The sequence below is a fragment of the Diceros bicornis genome, chromosome 18, assembly GCF_020826845.1.
Source record: "Diceros bicornis minor isolate mBicDic1 chromosome 18, mDicBic1.mat.cur, whole genome shotgun sequence".
In the NCBI taxonomy this organism is placed as follows: Eukaryota; Metazoa; Chordata; class Mammalia; order Perissodactyla; family Rhinocerotidae; genus Diceros; species Diceros bicornis.
Window position 1 is genome coordinate 822,808 of NC_080757.1, and position 20,340 is coordinate 843,147.

At 44.4% G+C, this 20,340-nt stretch overlaps 1 protein-coding gene across 5 annotated transcripts in view; it reads left to right on the plus strand.

Moving 5' to 3' along the window:
• Nucleotides 1-20,340, plus strand: part of NT5M (5',3'-nucleotidase, mitochondrial) — a 64,945-nt gene that overhangs the window by 21,147 nt on the left and 23,458 nt on the right. For 3 of the 5 annotated variants that reach the window (XM_058559508.1, XM_058559511.1, XM_058559510.1), the window contains exons 4-5: nt 17,315-17,416; nt 18,993-19,107. In XM_058559508.1, coding sequence (XP_058415491.1) covers nt 17,315-17,416; nt 18,993-19,107 — 217 coding nt within the window. The remainder of the gene's footprint in view (nt 1-17,314; nt 17,417-18,992; nt 19,108-20,340) is intronic. The other 2 variants (XM_058559509.1, XM_058559512.1) reach the window with 1 other exon arrangement.

A 20,340-nucleotide genomic window follows, 5' to 3' on the forward strand; every position in this document is an offset into this window, starting at 1 on the left:
TTCAGCAGACGTGTGCTGAGCACCTGCCGCAGTGCTTAAGAACCGCTGTGCCCACCTCTGCTCTCAGGAGCTGATGGCTGTGGTTGGAAGACAGCTGGTTAGCACCGTGTCACAGGCTCTGTGGTCACACAGGAGGAGGAAGCCAGGGCAGGCTTCTTGGGGAAAGTGAGAATTGAGTCGAATCGTGGAAATGAGAAGGCAGAGAAGTGACGAGAGCGAGGCTGAGTGGTGAGCAGACAGGATGTGCAGACACAAAGATGCGTGGGGGGAGCTGGGGCGGGGGTGGAGGGAGAGGCTGGCGGTGAGCTGAAGGGGCAGGCAGGCTCTTCAGCAATCAGGAGTGCGCACTTCGGGACACAGGCACGGAGAGACCTGGAGGTTTTTGAGCAAGGCTACCATAAATCCCGCTGGTGTTTCTGAGCACTCCCTGCAGCAGCGTGGGGTCAGTTGGTGGAAGCCCCCAACCCTGGAGGCCGTCTGGAGGCTGCTGTAGGGATCCAGAGGGGCTAGAGTGAAGACCTGAACCAGCACAGGGACAAAGGCCCAGAGGGGCTGGACAGTCGCCGTGGGGTGACTTGAAAGACTTCTTACAGCCACAGGAGACAGCGAACACCCCATAGAAAAATGGACTATGGATGTGAATAGAAAGTTCCCTTAAAGCAAAAAAACCACAGTGAACATGTGTACAGATTACTTTATTAGTAAAGAAATTAAACTTGAAGTGCTTTTTCTGTATTAGGATGATAATCATTTAAAAATTATAATCACTAGTATTGGTCAAGGTTTGGAGAAACCAGCATTTTCAGATATGGCTGGTGGAAATAAACTGATAAAACCTTTCTGGTTGGCAATTTGGCAGAATACTCAAAAGCCTTAAAAAATTGCCTTTATTACCCTTTTTTGCATCAGGTTTATTAAGACATAATTTAAACTCTGTGAAATTGACCTCCTTAAAGGATAATCACCACCAGAATCACGACAGAGAACATTTCCATGACCCAAAAACGCTCCCTTGTAGGACCCAGTCATAGGAGCCCCACGCTTTTGTGAGTTTTACTTCCAGGAATTTTACCAGGTCCTCACAGTGAAGCTCAGAAAAAATCCCCTCGTGTTTCTGGCAGAGGGAGGAAAAAAGTAACTATTTTGAAATATTCCAGAATATTTTATTCTTCTTATCAAGGCCTGCCCTCAAGGGAACTGTTGTGCCAGAGCCTAACTTGCTGTGGTTTATCAGAGCCTAACTGACCTGGGGGAAGGGAAATACCCAACTCCAGCTCCTCTCACCATCCTGTCCCACTCAAGAGGGGGGAAAAACTGAGACACACTTGTGAAGTGCACAGACCAGAGGCACAGGCTCCTCAGAAGACTGAGACCTAATCCTAGGACAAAAGAATGCTTCTCCTCCCCCCGCCTCACCACCCCATCTCTAAAGGCCTATTTACCGCAGTTTCTTGTAGCTGGTACATCATGTCCACCTCTCAACAAAAAATTACAAGTCATACCAATAGGCAAAAAACAGTTTGAAGAGACAGAGCAAGCATCAGAAGCAGACATGATAGGGTTGGAATTATCAAACCAGGAGTTTAAAACAACTCTGATTAATACACTAAGGGGTTCTCAAGGAAAATGTAGACAGCATGCGAGAAGAGATGGATAATGTAAGCAGAGAGATGGAAAATCTAATAATAAAAAAAATGCTAGAGATCAGAAGCACTGTAACAGAAATGAAGAATGCTTTTGATGGGCTCGTTAGTAGACCAGACACCACTGAGGAAAGAATCTCTGAGGTTGAGGGTATCTCAATAGAAACTTCCAAAATGGGAAAGCAAAGAGAAAAAAGACTGGGGTAAAAAAGGGAACATAATATTCAAGAACCATGGGACAACTACAGAAGGTGTAACATGTGTAACGGGAATACCAGAAGGAGAAGAAAGAGAAAGGAACAGAAGAAATACTTCAAACAGTAATGACTGAGAATTTCCCCCAAATTAACAGTCAGGCACCAAACCACAGATCCAGGAGGGTCAGAGGATACCAAGCAGGATAAGTGCGAAAGAACCTGCACTCAGGCACATCATTTTCAAACTGCACAAAATCAAAGATAAAGAAAAAAACCTTGAAAGAAGCCAGAGGGAAAAACACCTTACCTACAGAAAAGCCAAGATAAGAAGTACATCGATGTCTCCTCAGAAACCATGCGAGCAAGAAGAGAGTAGAGTGAAATATTCAAAGTGTTGAGGAAAAACCCCACCAACCTAGAGTTCTGTACCCTGCAAAATTATCCTTCAAAAATGAAGGAGAAATACTATCTCAAACAAAAATTGAGGGAATTTGTTGCCAGTAGACCTGCATGGCAAGAAATGTTAAAAGACATTCTCGCCTAAGAGAGAAGGAAAGTGATGTATGTCAGACACTCAGATCTACGTAAAGGGGGAGGAAGAGCATTAGAAAAGTAAATGAAGACAAAACAAAAACTTTTATTTTTCTTATTTTTGATTGATCTAACAGTTTGTTTAGAATAATATTAGCAACAGTGTATCTGATGATTATGGCTCATGTATAAGTGAGATGAATGACAGCAGTGATACAAGGGATGGGAGGGAGAATTTAGGAGTCTTTGCTCTTACAATGTACTTGCACCCCCTGTGAAGCAGTACAGTGCTATTTGAAAGTAGACTTGGATTAGTTGTAAACTAATTGCAAACTCTCAAAAAAGTAAAAAAAAAAAAAAGTATATGCTTCTTGATATGCTAAGAAAGTGGAATCATATAAAATGCTCAGTTAAAACCACAAAAGGCAGAAAAAGAGTGGAAGATAGAAATAGGACCAGGAAACAAGGGCAACGAATAGAAAATGGAAACAAATACAGTAGATATTAATCCAACTATATCAATAATCACTTTAAACATCAGTGGTCTAAATACACTAATTAAAAGACAGAGATTGTTGAAGTAGATCAAAAAAACAAGACCCAAATATACAAGAAGACAAATATACAAGAAATGCAGTTTAAATATAAAGACACATACAGATTGAAAGTAAGAGACATACCATGTTAAAGACATACCATGTTAAGAAAGAAAGACATACCATGTTAAAACTGGTCAAAAGGAAGTGAGAGTAGCTATATTAATTTCAAACAGAGCAGACTTCAGACCAAGGAAAATTATCAGGGATAAAGAAGGGCTTTATATAATGATAAAGGGGTCAATTCCCCAAGGAGACATAACAGTCCTTAATGTGTATGTGCCTAACAACAACATCAAAATATGTGAGGTAAAAACTGATAGAACTACAAGGAGAAGTAGATGAATCCACTATTATAGGTGGAGACTTCATCATCCTTCTATCAGAAATGGACAGACCAAGCTGGAAGAAGATCAGTAAGGACATATTTGAACTCAACAGCACCATCAATCAACTGGATTGAATTGACATCTATAGACTACTTCATCCAACAACAGCAAAAAGACACATTCCTCTCAAGCTCACATGGAACATTCACCAAGATTGACCACCTTCTGGGCCATAAAACATTTTAACAATTTAAAATAATAGAAATCATACAGTGTATGTTCTTAGACCCAGTGGAATTAGACTGGACATCAATAATAGAAAGATAGCTGGAAAATCCGGAAATACTTGGAGATTAAACAAATACTTGGAGATAAGCAGTTCTAAATAACACTTGAGTCAAAGAAGGATCTGAACAGAAATTTAAAAATACCTAGAACTAAATGAAGATGAAATACAACTTATCAACATTTGTGGCCTGCAGCAAAAGTAGTGCTTAGAGAGCAATTTATACCATTGAATGCATACATTAAAAAAGATAAAAGAGGGGCCGGCCCATGGTCTAGGGGTTAAGTTTGCACGCTCCTCTTTGGTGGCCTGGGTTTGCGGGTTCAGATCCCGGGCGCGGACCTACACCACTCAGCAGCCATGCTGTGACAGTGACCCACATACAAACTACAGGAAGATTGGCACAGATGTTAGTTCAGGGCGGATCTTCCTCAGCAAAATAAGAAAGAAAAAAACGAAAAAAGAGGGCCAGCCCTGGTGGCCTAGTGGTTAAGTTCACTGCGCTCCACTTTGGTTGCTCAGGCTCAGTTCCTGGGTGCAGACCTACACTGCTTGTCTGTGAGTGGCCATGCTGTGGTGTTGGCTTGCATACAAAAAAAAGACGAGGATTGGCAGGGGATGTTGGCTCAGGGTGAATCTTCCTCAGCAAAAAAAAAGAAAGAAAAAAAAGATCTAAAATCAGTGATTTAAGCTTCCACCTTAGGAAACTAGAAAAAGAAGAACAAATTAAATGCAGTGTAAGCAGAAGAAAAGAAACAATAAAAATAAGAGCCAAAATCAATGAAATTGAAAACAAGACATCAGTAGAGAAAATCAATGAAACCAAAAGCTGGTTCTTTGAAAAGAGCAATAAAATCAATAAGCCTCTAGCCAGACTAAGAAAAAAAGACACAAGTTACTAATAATAGAAGTGAAAGAAGGGACATCACTACAGATCCCATGGACATTAAAAGGATAATAAAGGAATACTATGAACAACACTGTGCCCACAAATTTGATAACCTAGGTGAAATGGGCCAATTCCTTGAAAGAAACAATCTGCCAAAACTCACACAAGAAGAGATAGACAATCAGAATAGGCCTATATCTATTAAAGAAATGGAATCAATAATTGACAACCTTCCAAAACAGAAAGCACAGGGCCCAGATGGGTTCACTGGTGAATTATACCAAACATTTAAGGAAGAAATTTACCGATCTCTACAATCTCTTTCAGAGGATAGAAGCAGAGGGAATACTTTCCAACCCATTCTATGAGGCCAGCATTACTCTATACCAAAACCAGGCAAAGACATTACAGGAAAAGAAAACTGTGGACCAATATCTCTCATGAATATAGATGCAAAAATCCTTGACAAAATATTAGCAAGTTGAATCCAACAATGTATAAAAATAATTATATACCACAACCAAGTGGGATTTACCCCAGGTATGCAAGACTGGTTGAACATCTGAAAATCAATTAATGTAATCTACCATATCAGTGGGCTAAAGATGAAAAATCACATGATCATATCAATAGATGTGTAAAAAACATTTGATAAAATCAAATACCCATTCATGATAAAAAAACTCTCAGCAAACTAGGAACAGAGGGGAACTTCCTCAACTTAATAAAGCACATCTACAAACAACCTACAGCTAACCTCATACTTAATGGTGAGAAACTAGAAGCTTTCCTGCTAAGATCAGGAACAAGGCAAGGATGTCCTCTCTCACTATTGCTTTTCAACATTGTACTGGAAGTCCTGGCTAATGAAATAAGACAAGAAAAGGAAGTAGGAGGTTTTCAGATTGGGAAAGATGAAATAAAACCATCTTTGTTTTCAGATGACATGATCATCTATGTAGAAAATCCAAAAGAATTGACCAAAAAACCCCACAAAACCTGGGAACTAATAGGCGATTTACAGCAAGATTGCAGTATACAAGTTAATAAACAAAAGTCCATCACTTTCCTATATACCGGCAATGAACAAATGGAATTTGAAATTAAAAATGCAATAAGATTTATACTAGCATTTCCCCAAAATGAAATAGGATTAAATCTAACAGAACAGGTACAAGATCTGTATGAGGAAAACTACAAAACTGATGAATGAAATCAAAGAACTAAATAAATGGAGAGCTATTCCATGTTTATATGCAGGAAGACTCAATATTATCAAGATGTCAGTTCTTCCCAACTTAATCTAGAAATTCAATACAATCCCAGTTAAAATCCGAGAAAGTTATTTTGTGGATATTGACAAACTGATTCTAAAGTTTATACGGAGAGGCAAGAGACCCAGAACAGCCAACTCAATACTGAAGGAGAAGAGCAGAGCTGGAGGACTGATGCTCCCTGACTTCAAGACATACTATGAAGCTACAGTAATCAAGACAGTGTGGTACTGGTGAAAGAATAGACAAGTAGATCAGTGGAACAGAAGAGAGAGCCCAGAAATAGAGCCACATAAACATAGTCAGCTGATCTTTGACAGAGGAGCAAAGGCAATACAACGAACAGAGAGTCTCTTCAACAAATGGTGCTGGAACAACTGGACGTCGATGTGCAAAGCATAAATCTAGGTACAGACTTCACACCTTTCACAAAAATTAACTGAAAATGGGTCATAGACCTAAATGTAAAATACAAAACTGCAAAACTCCTAGAAGATAACAAAGAAGAAAACCTAGATGCCCTTGGGTATGGCAGTGACTTTTTAGGTGCAACACCAAAGTCACGACCCATGAAAGAAAGAATTGAGCAACTGGATTTCATTCAAATTAAAACGTCTGCTCTGGGAAAGACAGTGTCGAGAGGATGAGAAGACAGGCCACACACTGGGAGAAAATATTTGCAAAAGACACATCTGCTCAAGGGCTGTTATCCAGGATATACAAAGAACTCTTACAACTCAACAGTAAGAAAATGGACAGCTTGATTAAAAAAGAGGCTTAATGGGGCCGGCCCAGTGGCGCAACAGTTAAGTGCTCATGCTCCGCTTCGGCGGCCTGGGGTTCGCAGGTTCAGATCCCAGGTGCAGACCTGCGCACCACTTATCAAGCCATGCTGTGGTGGCGTCCCGCATATAAAGTAGAGGAAGATGGGCACAGATGTTAGCCCAGGGCCAATCTTCCTCAGCAAAAAGAGGAGGATTGGCAGAGGATATTAGCTCAGGGATAATCTTCCTCAAAAAAAAAAAAAAAAGGGCTTAAGACCTAAACAGACACCTCACCAAAGAAGATATACACATGGCAGATAAGCTTATGGAAGGATGCTCAACATCATATGTCATTAGGGAGATGCAAATTAAAACAACAGTGAGATACCACTACGCACCTATTAGAATGGCCAAAATCCAGGACACTGACAACATCCAATGCTGGTGAGGATGTGGAGCAACGGGAACTCTTGTTCACTGCTGCTGGGAATGCAGAATGGTACGGCCATTTTGGAAAACAGTTTGGCAGTTTCTTACAAAACGAAATATACTCTTACCGTACAACCCAGCAATCATGCTCTTTGGTATTTACCCAAATGAGTCAAAACTTATATTCACACAAAAACCTGCACATAGATGTTTACAGCAGTTTTATTCATGATTGCCAAAACTTGGAAGCAACCGTGATGTTCCTTAGTAGCTGAATAGATAAATAAACTGTGGTACATCCTGACAATGGAATATTATTCAGCACCAGAAAGAAATGAGTTGTTAAGCTATAAAAAGGCATGGAGGAACCTTAAATGCATATTACTAAGTGAAAGGAGCCAATCTGAATAAAATTCAACACTGTATGATTTTAACCATGTGACATTCTGGAAAAGGCAAAACTATGGAGATAGTAAAAAGATCAGTGGTTGCCAGGGTTTGGGGTAGAGGGGAGTGATGAATAGGCAGAGCACAGAGGATTTTTAGGGCAATGAAAATACTCTGTATGATACTGTAATGGTGGATACACGTCATTACACATTTGTCCAAACCCATAGAATGCACAACACCAAGAGTGAGCCCTGATGGTGAACTGTAGACTTTGGGCAATTATGATGTGTCTGTGTAGGTTCATTGAATGCAACAAGTGTAACCGTTGTTGCAGGATGTCAATAATTGGGGAGGTTGTGTGTATTTGGGGACAGGAAGTATATGGGAACTCTCTGTACTTTCTGCTCAATTTTGCTGTGAACCTAGAACTTCTCTAAAAAAATTAAGTCTGTTAAAAAAAAAATAGCACTCCTTCGTGTCCCTTTGCAGTCAGTCCGTTCCCCTCCCTCTCCCCATCGCTGTGTACTGTTGGTGTGGGTGAACCACTTATATGTTCTCCATTCCTGTATTTTGCTTTTTCCAGAATGTCATATAAATGGAATCATATGGAAGTAGCCTTTTGTGTCTGGCTTTCACTTAACATAATACTTTTAAGATTTATCCATTTTGTTGCATGTACCAGTAGTTTATTCCTTTTTATTGCTGAGTACTTTTCTACTGCATGGCTACACTACAGTTTGTTTTTCCATTTGCCAGATGATAGACATTTGGGTTGTTTTCAGCTTTTGGCTTTTGTGGATACAGTTCCTGTAAACATTCGTGTCCACGTCTTTGGTGGACATGCTTTCATTTCTCTAGGGTAGGTACCTAGAGTGGGATGGCTGGGTTGTATGGTAGATGTGTGTTTAACTTTAAGCAACTGTCAAACTATTTCTGAAAGTGGCCATCCCATCTTGCATTCCCACCAGCAACGTATGAGATGTCTTGTTGCATCACATTCTTGTTTGTACTTAGTATTGTCAGTCTTTTTAATTTTAGCTGTTCTAGTAGGTGCCTAGTAATATCTCATTGTGGTTTTGATTTGTGTTTCCCTGATGACTAATGATGTTGAACAATTCTTAAGTACTTATTTGCCCTCCACATGCCTTCTTTGATGAAGTGTTCACTTTTTTGGACTAATTTTTTTTTTATTGATGTTTTAATGGTCTCTAACGTTGTGAAATTTTGGGTTGTACATTTTTGTTTGTCCATCACCACATATATGACTCCCTTCACCCCTTGTGCCCACCCCCCACCCCCACTGCCCTGGTAACCACAGTCCAGTTTTCTCTGTCCATGTGTTGGTTTATATTCCACATATGAGTGAGATCATACAGTGTTTGTCTTTCTCTTTCTGGCTTATTTCACTTAACATAATACGCTCCAGGCCCATCCATGTTGTTGCAAATGGGACGATTTTGTCTTTTTTTATGGCTGAGTAGTATTCCATTGTATATATATACCACATTTTCTTAATCCAATCGTCAGTCGAGGGACACTTAGGTTGCTTCCACTTCTTGGCTATGGTGAATAATGCTGCAATGAACATAGGGGTGCATAAGCCTCTTTGGATTGTTGATTTCAGGTGCGTTGGGTAGATTCCCAGTAGTGGGATGGCTGGATCATAGGGCATCTCTATTTTTAATTCTTTGAGGAATCTCCATACCGTTTTCCATAGAGGCTGCACCAATTTGCATTCCCACCAGCTGTGTATGAGGGTTCCTGTTTCTCCACATCCTCTCCAACATTTGTTGTTTTTTGTCTTGGTGATTATAGCCATTCTAACAGGCGTGAGGTGGTATCTTAGTGTTGTTCTGATTTGCATTTCCCTGATGATTAGTGATGTTGAGCATCTTTTCATGTGCCTATTGGCCATCTGTATATCTTCCTTGGAGAAGTGTCTCTTCATTTCCTCTGCCCATTTTTTGATCGGGTTGTTTGTTTTTTTGTTGTTCAATTGTGTGAGTTCTTTATATATTATGGAGATCAACCCCTTGTCAGATGTATGTTTTGCAAATATTCTCTCCCAGCTGGTTGGTTGTTTGTTCATCTTGATTCTGGTTTCATTTGTCTTATAAAAGCTCTTTAATCTGATAAAGTCCCACTTGTTCATTTTTTCTTTAGTTTCCCTAGTCTGGGTAGGCATGTCATCCGAAAAGATTCCTTTAAAACCAATGTCAAATAGTGTGTTGCCTATATTTTCTTCTATGAGTTTTATAGTTTCAGGTCTCACCTTCAGGTCTTTGATCCATTTTGAGTTAATTTTTGTGAATGGCGATAGCACATGGTCCACTTTCATTCTTTTGCATGTGGCTGTCCAGTTTTCCCAACACCATTTATTGAAGAGACTTTCCTTTCTCCATTGCATGTTCTTAGCACCTTTGTCGAAAATTAGCTGTCCGTATATGTGTGGTTTTATTTCTGGGCTTTCAATTCTGTTCCATTGATCTGTGTGTCTGTTTTTGTACCAGTACCATGCTGTTTTGATTACTATTGCTTTGTAGTATGTTTTGAAGTCAGGAATTGTGATGCCTCCTGCTTTGTTCTTTTTCTTTAGGATTTCTTTAGCTATTCGGGGTCTTTTGTTGCCCCATATAAATTTTAGTATTCTTTTTTCTATTTCTGTGAAGAATGTCATTGGGATTCTGATTGGGATTGCATTGAATCTGTAGATTGCTTTAGGTAATATAGACATTTTAACTATGTTTATTCTTCCAATCCACGTGCATGGGATATCTTTCCATTTCTTTATGTCATCGTGGATTTCCCTCAATAATGTCTTGTAGTTCTCATTGTATAGGTCCTTCACCTCCTTGGTAAGATTTATTCCTAGGTATTTTATTCTTTTTGATGCAATTGTAAATGGTATTATCTTTTTGAGCTCTCTTTCTGTTAGTTCATTATTAGCATATAGAAATGCAACTGATTTTTGTAGATTGATTTTGTACCCTGCAACTTTGCTGTAGTTGTTGATTGTTTCGAATAGTTTTCCAACAGATTCTTTAGGGTTTTCTATATATACAATCATGTCATCTGCAAATAGTGAGAGTTTCACTTCTTCGTTACCTATTTGGATTCCTTTTATTCCTTTTTCTTGCCTAATTGCTCTGGCCAAAACCTCCAGTACTATGTTAAACAGGAGTGGTGAGAGTGGGCAGCCCTGCCTCGTTCCTGTTCTCAGAGGAATGGCTTTCAGTCTTTCCCCGTTGAGTATGATGTTAGCTGTGGGTTTGTCATATATGGCCTTTATTATGTTGAGGTACTTTCCTTCTATTCCCATTTTATTGAGAGTTTTTATCATAAATGGATGTTGTATCTTGTCAAATGCCTTCTCTGCGTCTATTGAGATGATCATGTGGTTTTTATTCTTTGTTTTGTTGATGTGGTGTATCACGTTGATTGATTTGCGGATGTTGAACCATCCCTGCGTCTCTGGTATAAATCCCACTTGATCATGGTGTATGATCTTTTTAATGTATTGTTGTATTCGGTTTGCCAATATTTTGTTGAGGATTTTTGCATCAATGTTCATCAGCGATATTGGCCTGTAATTTTCTTTCTTTGTATTGTCTTTGTCTGGTTTTGGTATCAGGGTGATGTTGGCCTCATAGAATGATTTAGGAAGTGTTCCATCTTCCTCTATTTTTTGGAATAATTTGAGGAGGATGGGTATTAAATCTTCTTTGAATGTTTGGTAAAATTCACTGGAGAAGCCATCTGGTCCTGGACTTTTATTTTTTGGAAGGTTTTTGATTACTATTTCAATCTCTTTACTTGTTATTGGTCTATTCAGATTCTCCATTTCTTCTTGGTTCAATTTTGGGAGGTTGTATAAGTCTAAGAATTTATCCATTTCTTCTAGATTGTCCAATTTGTTGGCATATAATTTCTCATAGTATTCTCTTATAATCCTCTGTATTTCCATGGTAGCCGTTGTAATTTCTCCTCTTTCATTTCTAATTTTATTTACTTGAGCCTTTTCTCTTTTTTTCTTAGTAAGCCTGGCTAAGGGTTTGTCTATTTTGTTTATCTTCTCGAAGAACCAACTCTTTGTTTCATTAATCCTTTCTACTGTTTTTTTGGTCTCAATATCATTTATTTCTGCTCTGATTTTTATTATTTCTCTCCTTCTGCTGGCTTTGGGCTTTGTTTGTTCTTCTTTTTCTATTTCTGTTAGGTGTAATTTAAGGTTGCCTATTAGGGCTTTTTCTTGTTTGTTAAGGTGGGCTTGTATCGCTATGAGTTTCCCTCTCAGGACCGCTTTTGCTGCATCCCATATGGTTTGATATGGCATGTTATCATTTTCGTTTGTTTCCAGATAGTTTTTGATTTCTCCTTTAATTTCATCAATGATCCATTGGTTGTTCAGTAGCATGTTGTTTAATCTCCACATTTTTGTCACTTTCCCAGTTTTTTTTTCATGGTTCATTTCCAGTTTCATAGCCTTATGGTCTGAAAAGATGCTTGTTATGATTTCAATCTTCTTAAATTTATTGAGGCTTGCTTTGTTTCCCAACATATGGTCTATCCTAGAGAATCTTCCATGCACGCTTGAGAAGAATGTGTAGTCAGCTGTTTTTGGATGGAGTGCTCTGTATATGTCTACTAGGTCCATCTCGTCCAGTTTTTCATTTAAGTCTAATATTTCTTTATTAACTTTTTGTCTGGATGATCTATCCATTGCTGTAAGTGGGGTGTTAAGATCCCCTACTATTATTGTGTTGTTGTTGATTTCTCCTTTTAGGTTTGTTAATAGTTGCTTTATGTACATTGGTGCTCCTATGTTGGGTGCATATATATTTATAAGTGATATGTCTTCTTGATGTAGTGTCCCTTTTATCATTATATATTTCCCTTCTTTGTCTTTCTTAACCTGTTTTATCTTGAAGTCTACTTTGTCTGATATGAGTATGGCAACACCTGCTTTCTTTTGTTTGCCGTTAGCTTGGAATATTGTCTTCCATCCTTTCACTCTGAGCCTGTGCTTGTCTTTAGTGCTAAGATGTGTTTCCTGAAGGCAGCATATTGTTGGGTCTTGCTTTTTAATCCATCCTGCCACTCTGTATCTTTTGATTGGAGAGTTCAATCCATTTACATTTAGGGTAATTATTGATATATGAGGGCTTAATGTTGCTGTTTTGTCACTTATTTTCTGGTTCTTTTGCATTTCCTTTGTTTCTTGTCCCATTTGTTTTGGACTGCCAATTCAGTTTGGTTGTTCTGTCTTATGATTCTTCTAGTTTTCTCTTTGTTTATCATATGTGGTTTTGCTTTGATTATTTGTTTAGCAGTTACCTTGAGGTTTGGGCAAAAAGTCTTGTGTATGAGATAGTCCATTATCTGATAGCCTCCTATTTCCTTATACTAAGTCAATTCAGTCACTTGCCTCTTCCCCTTCTAAGTTGCTCTTGTTATACCTTATTCTATCTTGTGTTGTGGCTGTGTGTTTACAGTGATGAGGTTAAATTTATTTTTGGTGAATTTCTTCCTTTGATCTTTGAGTTTAGTATTTAAGTGGTTGCTAACCTATTCCGGTAAAGATCTACTATTTCTCTGATTTTGTCTACCTACTTTTCTCCTTCCTCCAAGCTTTGTGTTCCCTTTCTCTTCTTTTTTTCAGGCCTGAGGGCCTTCTTGAGTATTTCTTGTAGTGGGGGTCTCGTGGCCATGAACTCCCTTAGCTTTTGTTTATCTGGGAGAGTTACTATTTCTCCATCATATTTGAAGGATATTTTTGCTGGATAGAGTATTCTTGGCTGAAAGTTTTTGTCTTTCAGTATTTTGAATATATCATTCCAGTCTCTTCTAGCCTGAAAAGTTTCTGTTGAGAAATCCGCTGAGAGCCTGATGGGAGTTCCTTTGTACGTTATTTTTTGTTTTTGTCTAGCTGCCCTTAATATTGTTTCTTTGTCGTTGACCCTGGCTAGCCTTACCACTAGGTGTCGTGGTGAAGGCCTTTGTCTGTTAATATATATAGGTGTCCTGTTGGCTTCGCTTACTGGTATTTCCTGCTCCTTCCCCAGATTTGGGAAATTTTCAGCTATTATTTCCTTGAATAGGCTCTCTGTTCCTCTTTCCCTCTCCTCTCCCTCAGGAATACCTATAATTCTTATGTTACATTTTCTAATAGAGTCAGATATTTCTCGGAGTCTTTCTTCATTTCTTTTTAGTCTTAGTTCTCTCTCTTCTTCCATCTGGAGTATATCTGTATTCCTATCCTCAAAAGTACTAATTCTTTCCTCCATATTGTCAGCTCTGTTCTTTAAAGATTCCAGATTCTCCTTTATCTCCTCCATTGTGTTCTTCATCTCCATCAGCACTGATTGGTTTTTCTTTATGATTTCAATCTCTTTTGTGAAGAAACTCCTAATCTCATTGAACTGTTTGTCTGTGTTGTCTCGTATTTCGTTGAGTGTTTTTATGATAGCTATTTTGAAATCTCTGTCATTTAGTTTATGGATTTCTGTGTCTTCGGGGTTGATTTCTGGGTGCTTGTCATTTTGTTTCTGGTCTGGTGATTTCATATATTTTTGCATTGTGGTTCCTGTGTTGGTTTTGTTTTTCCTCATCCTGGAAGTCTCTGGTTGCAATTTCCGCCTGCCGCCACTGTCTGGTGGTAAAGGGCTGTGTAGTCTAAGCCCCCTGCGCTCTGCCCCGGTTTTTCTGCTGCGATCCGCAGTTTTGTTTTTTTTTTTCCCCGCTGCGATCCACGGGTCCAGTCCAGTTTGATCAGGTCTGCCTCGGATCGCTAGGTCTGGTCTGGTCGAGCTGCAGACTCCGGGTTGCGGGGAGGGGGAGCTCTCTCTTTTGCCCTCTGGGTCCCTGACGTGGGGGGCTTCTCGTTTGCCCCTCTTTATCCGCTCTCTGGGGTACTCAGATGTTGATGGTAGCCCTGTGGCTCCTCTGAGTCCTCTGTGCGGGAGTTTCCCACTGGCTGAGAGAGTCTGAAGAGCCACGGTTTCCCCACCGAGGGCCGCCCCTCCCCCCTCTCTGGGAGCCGCGCGGACCGGGATCGCGGATCTGATGGGGAGGGAGCGGAGTTCTCCTTACCTCTCCCCACTTCCTCCGGGGGCCCAGCACGTTCCGCTCTCAGATGTGCGGCAGTGTGGATCCCTCCGCTCTAGGTTTTCACTGTCTGGGATTCCGTTGTTGGTCTGTGGCTGTTGCTTTTGTTGTATCTTGTGGGGGAAGAGTTCACGGGAAAGCTCACTCCGCCATGATGCTGACGTCACCAGGAAAATCTGGACTAATTTTTCATTGGGTTGTTTATCTTCTTAGTGTTCAGTTTTGAGAGTTCTTTATATATTCTAGATATAAGTCCTTTATCAGATAATGTGTTTTGCAAATATTTTCTCATTGTCTGTGGCTTGTCTTTTCATTTTCTTAACAGTGTCCTTTGAAGAAGAGCATTTATAGTTTTAGCTTTTCTGTTTTGGTTATGATCTATTTTGAGTTAATTTTTATGTAGGTAGGAGTGTCTGTGTTGGGTTTTGTTTTGCCTGTGGAGGCCCAGTTGCTCCTCTGTGGGAAAGCCCATCCTTCCTCTGTGGAATTACCTTGGCACCTTTGGGTGTTTCTTAAATATATTCTGTTCCTTTGATCTAAATATCTATCCTTTTGCAGATACCACAGTCCTGGTTACTGTAGTTTTATAGTAACTCTTGAAAACAGTGTGAGTTCTCCAACTTTTTTATTCATTTAAAAACTTGTCTTGGCTGTTCTAGGTCCTTTGTATTGCTATATAAATTTTAGAATCAGCTTATCAATTTCTGCAAAAAGCATGGTTGGAATTTGATTGGGATTGCATCGTATCTGTGAATTTTAACAATATTGAATCTTCTGATTCATGAACATTCACACATTTTCATTTATTTCGATCTTTTTTTTAAAATAATTTTTTTTGTTGTTTCCCTTTTCTTTTCGTTGAGTAAGATTGGCCCTGCGCTAACAACAGGTGCCAATCTTCCTCTTTTTGCTGAGGAAGATTGGCCCTGAGCTAACATCTGTTGCCAATCTCCTCTATTTTGTATGTGGGTGCCACCACAGCATGGCTGCTGACAAGTGGTGTAGGTCCGCGATTGGGAACCAAACCCGGGCCACCGAAGTGGAGCACACGGAACTTAACCACTAGGCCATGGGGCTGCCCCCTACATAGATTTTATTTTACTTAATCTTATCAGCGACACTGCAAGGACACTGAGTCTTAGAGGGTTAAACAGCTTGTCTGAGGTCCTGCAGCTCAGACGCATCAGGGCCACAGCAGAGGAGGGACGAGACCCAAGCCAGAGCCCTGTGTCCCCCTGCCATGCACAGAGCACTGTGTGTGCCAGGCTCCAGGCCAGGACTTCTACGAACGTCTTCCCACTGGGAAGTGTCCCACTACGAACTTCGAACTTCCCACTACGAACGTCCTCCATCGCTGGAGGAGAGCCAAGCTAGTATTGTGGTGAGCTGTTCTACCGTGCGTGGCTCGGCCAGCTCACTGAGGGGGAGACTCGGTGGTAAGAGCCACATGCCTGTACGGGGGAAGCTGCAGTGCTGGCCTGCGGCCCCCTGGGGGAGGGCCACGAAGCGGGGTGCAGACCCGGTGTGGATCGGGGCTCTGCCACTCACTGGACCTCTCTGAGCCTCAGTTCTTCATCTGTACAGACTCTGTTCTGTGACCCTGTGAAATGTAAATCTAGTTGTATCATTTTCCTAAATAAAATGACTTTATTGTCATAGTTACTTGGCGCTGCTCCACTGTGGTCCGCCGGCAGTGCTGGCGAGAGACAAGAGAACACAGAAGCTGGGTGTGAGCAGCGGGAAGCGGTGGTGGCCGTTTGACGTGGACGCAGCACCCACGCATGTGGTCAGGTCTCATATCTTACAGCAGTGTCAGTCCAGGATCACCTGGAGATTCAACAAAGAAAACAACGGGTCCTTCTCCATGGACGGTTTGTGAACCCGGCTCTGACGGACTCCCTTGGACCTAGAGTGAGGTCGTGTCTCCCCACCACGGCCTGCGAGGCCACGGGACCTGGCCCTGCCCTGCACTTCACTCTTCCTTCCTTTCACCCTGTTCTCTGCACCCTGGCCACGCGGATGGACACCAGAGCGTGTTCCTGCCACAGGACGTTCGTCCGTGTGGGGCCTTCCCCCAAACCCCTGGTCACTGGGCGTTGCCGTGTCCTGAGGTCCAGTCGCAGGCGTCCTTCTCAGAGAAGCCTCCCTCCACCTGTCACAGCTCCTTGTTTCGTGACCTCAGAGCCCTTCTTCCGCCTGAAATTGCTTGTCTGTGTGTTGTCTCCTCCCCCAGAATGTGGTTCCACCAGGGCTCCTTTCCGGTTCCTAGACCCGCAGCTATCGCAGTGGAGCTCAGTCCTGGTTCAATAACTGGGTGAATGAGGAGGATACTGCCCACTGCGTATGTTGTGTGAGGCTTAAATAAGGTGATGGGTGATGAGTGCCCGTGGTAGGTCTCCTGGAAACATTAGCCCCAGGCCGTTCCTGCCTCCGCACAGCAACACGCACCCATGCCAAGGCTGCCAGTCCTGGCCTCCAGTGCCCCTTCTCCTGGTGTGGTACCTGGAGAGGCCCTCGCCCTCGCCGGGTGGACGGTGCAGGTAATCAGCTCGACCTCCGTCACTCCAGCTGGAGCACCGTGACTTGAGCCTCACTAAGCTGTTTGTGAACCTGATGGCACCCTGTTCTTTTATCTTGGGGGTCTTTCTGAGAAGACGGCCAGCAGGTCCTTTGCTTAGGATCCTTCATCTGCTGGGGAAGATCACTCAGGAGAAGGATGTTTGGGGAGCCCAGAACTGGGCCAGAGAGAGGCACAGGGGCAGCTGATGGCCAGCAGGTCACTGTGGGGCCGCCCTGCCACCTTGGCCATGAGGTCTTCAGAATCGGAGCACCCTCTCCCTTGGGCGGGCTGGCCGCAGCAGACCCGTTCCTTCTGTTCATAGGTTTGTTTGGTCACCCGCGCAGTATTCACTGAGACGTGGTTCCTGACCTCAAGGAGTTTCCCTTCTGGAGGGCAGAGAGGTGCGAAACAAGTGACTGTCCAGGTGCGTGGCTACAGCTGTAGCCACTGCTAGGAAGGACGGGGGGCGGAGGGAGGACGAGGAGCTTGTGCGGCTGGGAGAAGGGGTGTGTGCGCGTGTCTGCGCGGGAAGGTGCAGGGGCAGGAGGTGTTCCAGTCAGAGGAGATGGCCCGCGGGAAGCTGCTGTGGCCGGAGAAAGCACAGCACAGTCAGGACAGCAGGCGGCACTTAAGTGGGACAAAGAGAACGACAAGAAAGGTGGGGGCTGGAACGGCAGGCAGGGCCGCGTCTCCGCCTCAGCCTCCCTAGCTGACCCGCCCTCCTCGGTTAAGGAGATGTCCTAGGGCTCTTGTGGGGCTTAGCACGGTGCCCTTTCCTCCAGAAAGAAGCCGTCCATAGCCGTCGTGGTCTCACCCTCCGATTTCACACGTGGGGAGATGGGGGCCGGCGGAGGGCAGGGACGTGCCCTAGGTTGCAGTGGGCCGCACGGAACTCCCTCTGAGGCGTGGGGCCCACACCTGGCTGGGCTGTGGCTTCCAACTGTTCTCCACTAGAGAACCAGGGGGAGCTTCTGAAGAAAGCACATCGGATCCCTCCACTGCTTAAAACCCATCTCTGGTTACACTGCATAGTCCTAACAGGGTCTGTGGGGTAAAAGTGCGTGCTTGCAAACGGCAGAAGTTGAGAAAGATGTTGGAGGGACATCAGGGTGGGCCAGGGGGCGCTGGAGCTCCCTGCTGCGGGGCTGGCAGGGAGGGGGCCGCTTGTCTCTGTCCTCCTGTGGCTCCCTCACGCTGCCAGAGCCCGGGGGTGGGCTTGGGCCTCCTGCCCACTGCGTGGCTGCATTGGGGTGGTGAGGGGTAGGAGGGCCTGGGGGGAGCAGCCAGGAGCCGTTTCAGCCTCTGTTGCAGGAGGGCACCCCCTGGACCACGCCCCACAGGGAAAGGGGAGGATGGACAGCCCGACAGCAGCGGGAGGCCCTGTGTGGCCCGCGTGGCCCCTGTGCCCTCACGCCCCCTAGGTCACTCCCTTTCTGTCGGCTCCCCAGCCACGCCTGCCCCTCTCTGCCGTAGCACTTCACACAAACTGTCTGCCTGAGAGGCTGTCCCTACCCCCTTGTTGAGTCAGTTGACAAGTGGCTTCCTGAAGAAAGCCCTCCTTGGCTCACCGGGGGTAGGATGGACCGGCCGGGTCAAGGCCCTGCGGGCTGATTCTTGGTAGCAGTTTCCCAAGGGTCATGTAACAGCTCGTTTCAGTGCCCCTTGAGCTCTGCCCCCTTTCCTCTGTCCTGAGAGCCTGACAGTGCGTGCACACGGTGGGAGGCCGCGGGGCATTCGTGAGTGCTGGACGGATGAGAGGCTGGCACGTCCAAGTGGTGCTGGGCAGGACTGGAGTGGGGAGGGGCTGCCTGCTGGAGCCAGGATTCTGTTGCCTTCTAGCTGCAGGGACGTGGACAAGTCGCGCGTCTCCCTGAGCGTCGGTTTCCTTGGCTGTCACTGGGATAGTCACGTCTCCCTCTGGGCGGGCACCCTTCTTCCTGGGGAGAGCCTGGCTGTGCCTGGGCCTGACGGCACTTTCTCCCCACCTGTCCACGCTGCAGTACGCCTGGGTGGAGAAGCACTTCGGCCCTGACTTCCTGGAGCAGATTGTGCTGACCAGAGACAAGACCGTGGTCTCTGCCGACCTTCTCATAGACGACCGGCCGGACGTCACAGGCAAGTGGCCGGCGGGTGAGGAGCGTGCGGGGGGCTAAGCGCTCGGATGAATGGCTTGTGGGCCGGGCCTCAGTCCCCACTCCTGAGGGGCCCCAGCCTTGAGCCGGCAGTGAGTCTCTTCCTGTTGGGAAGACAGAGTTCTCAGCGTCCGGCCCCAGAAGAGGCACCGCTGGGGGTCGGGAGAAGCAGGTCCCAGTCGGGGGTAACTTGCCAGTGGCCTTGGGTGAGTCACTTTACACCTGGAAGCCGTGCCTTCCTCATGGTAAATGAGGGCCCAATTCTGGCTTCCACACATCTGTTTTTAGCAGCAGAACCCTTTTCTTTCTAAAAGCAATTTGAACTGAACCTAATATATAAAACAGAAAAGCAAAGCATACTCTTTCTAGTTGAAGGTGTTTTGAGGGCTGTATTTATTCCTTTTGCTTGTGGATGTCCCTTCCCAAAAAAAGAAAGAAACAAACAAATCTTGAACTGGCTTAAAAATGAGAGGGGAAGTTTATTGTTGCACCTAATGGAAAAGGTGGGCAGGAGGGCTTCAGGCACGGCTGAATCTAGGAGTTCAAACAATATCAGTGAAACTTCAGTTTCTTTAACTCCTGGCTCTGCTCTGCCCTCGTCCTCAGGCAGGCTCTCTCCTCCTGGTAGATGTCAGTGGGGTTTCAGGGTTAAATCCTGTTCTTTTGGACACCTCAGTGGGAAAATATGGAATATTTCTTTCCTAATGGCTTTTAGGGCTGGCTTGGGAAACATGCCCATCTCTACCCTAGGCATTGTGTCCAGAGGTAGAGTCTGTGGCTTTGCCCACCCCTGACCTCCCAAACCACGCAGTCTCCCAAGGAGAGTCAGCGCACGGCACCAGCAAGGGCTGTGACCTCGAGGGGCCCAGAGCTTCCATCTCGGACGCTGGGGAGCAGGACAGAGGCCTGTGCAGAAGGCGCCGGGGGCCAGGCTGTCACCCGGGGGGCGGGGTCACCGTGCTCAGTGCCAGTGGACATGTGGATGTGAGGGGTTGAAGCTTGGGGGGTCTCGCGGGGCCCGTGGTCGACAGCTGTGAGCTGCGAAGCTGGCGCCGGCCAGTGCAGGACGGCTGGGCGTGGGGGAGGGGAAGGGCAGGGCGCCAGCAAGGCTCGGCCTCCGCCAGTGACCGCGGCGACGCTGACCGTGGCGATGCTGACCGCCGTGGTCACTGTCGGCCGAGCACAGCCGTGTGCCGGGCCGAGGGGCCCGTGCAGG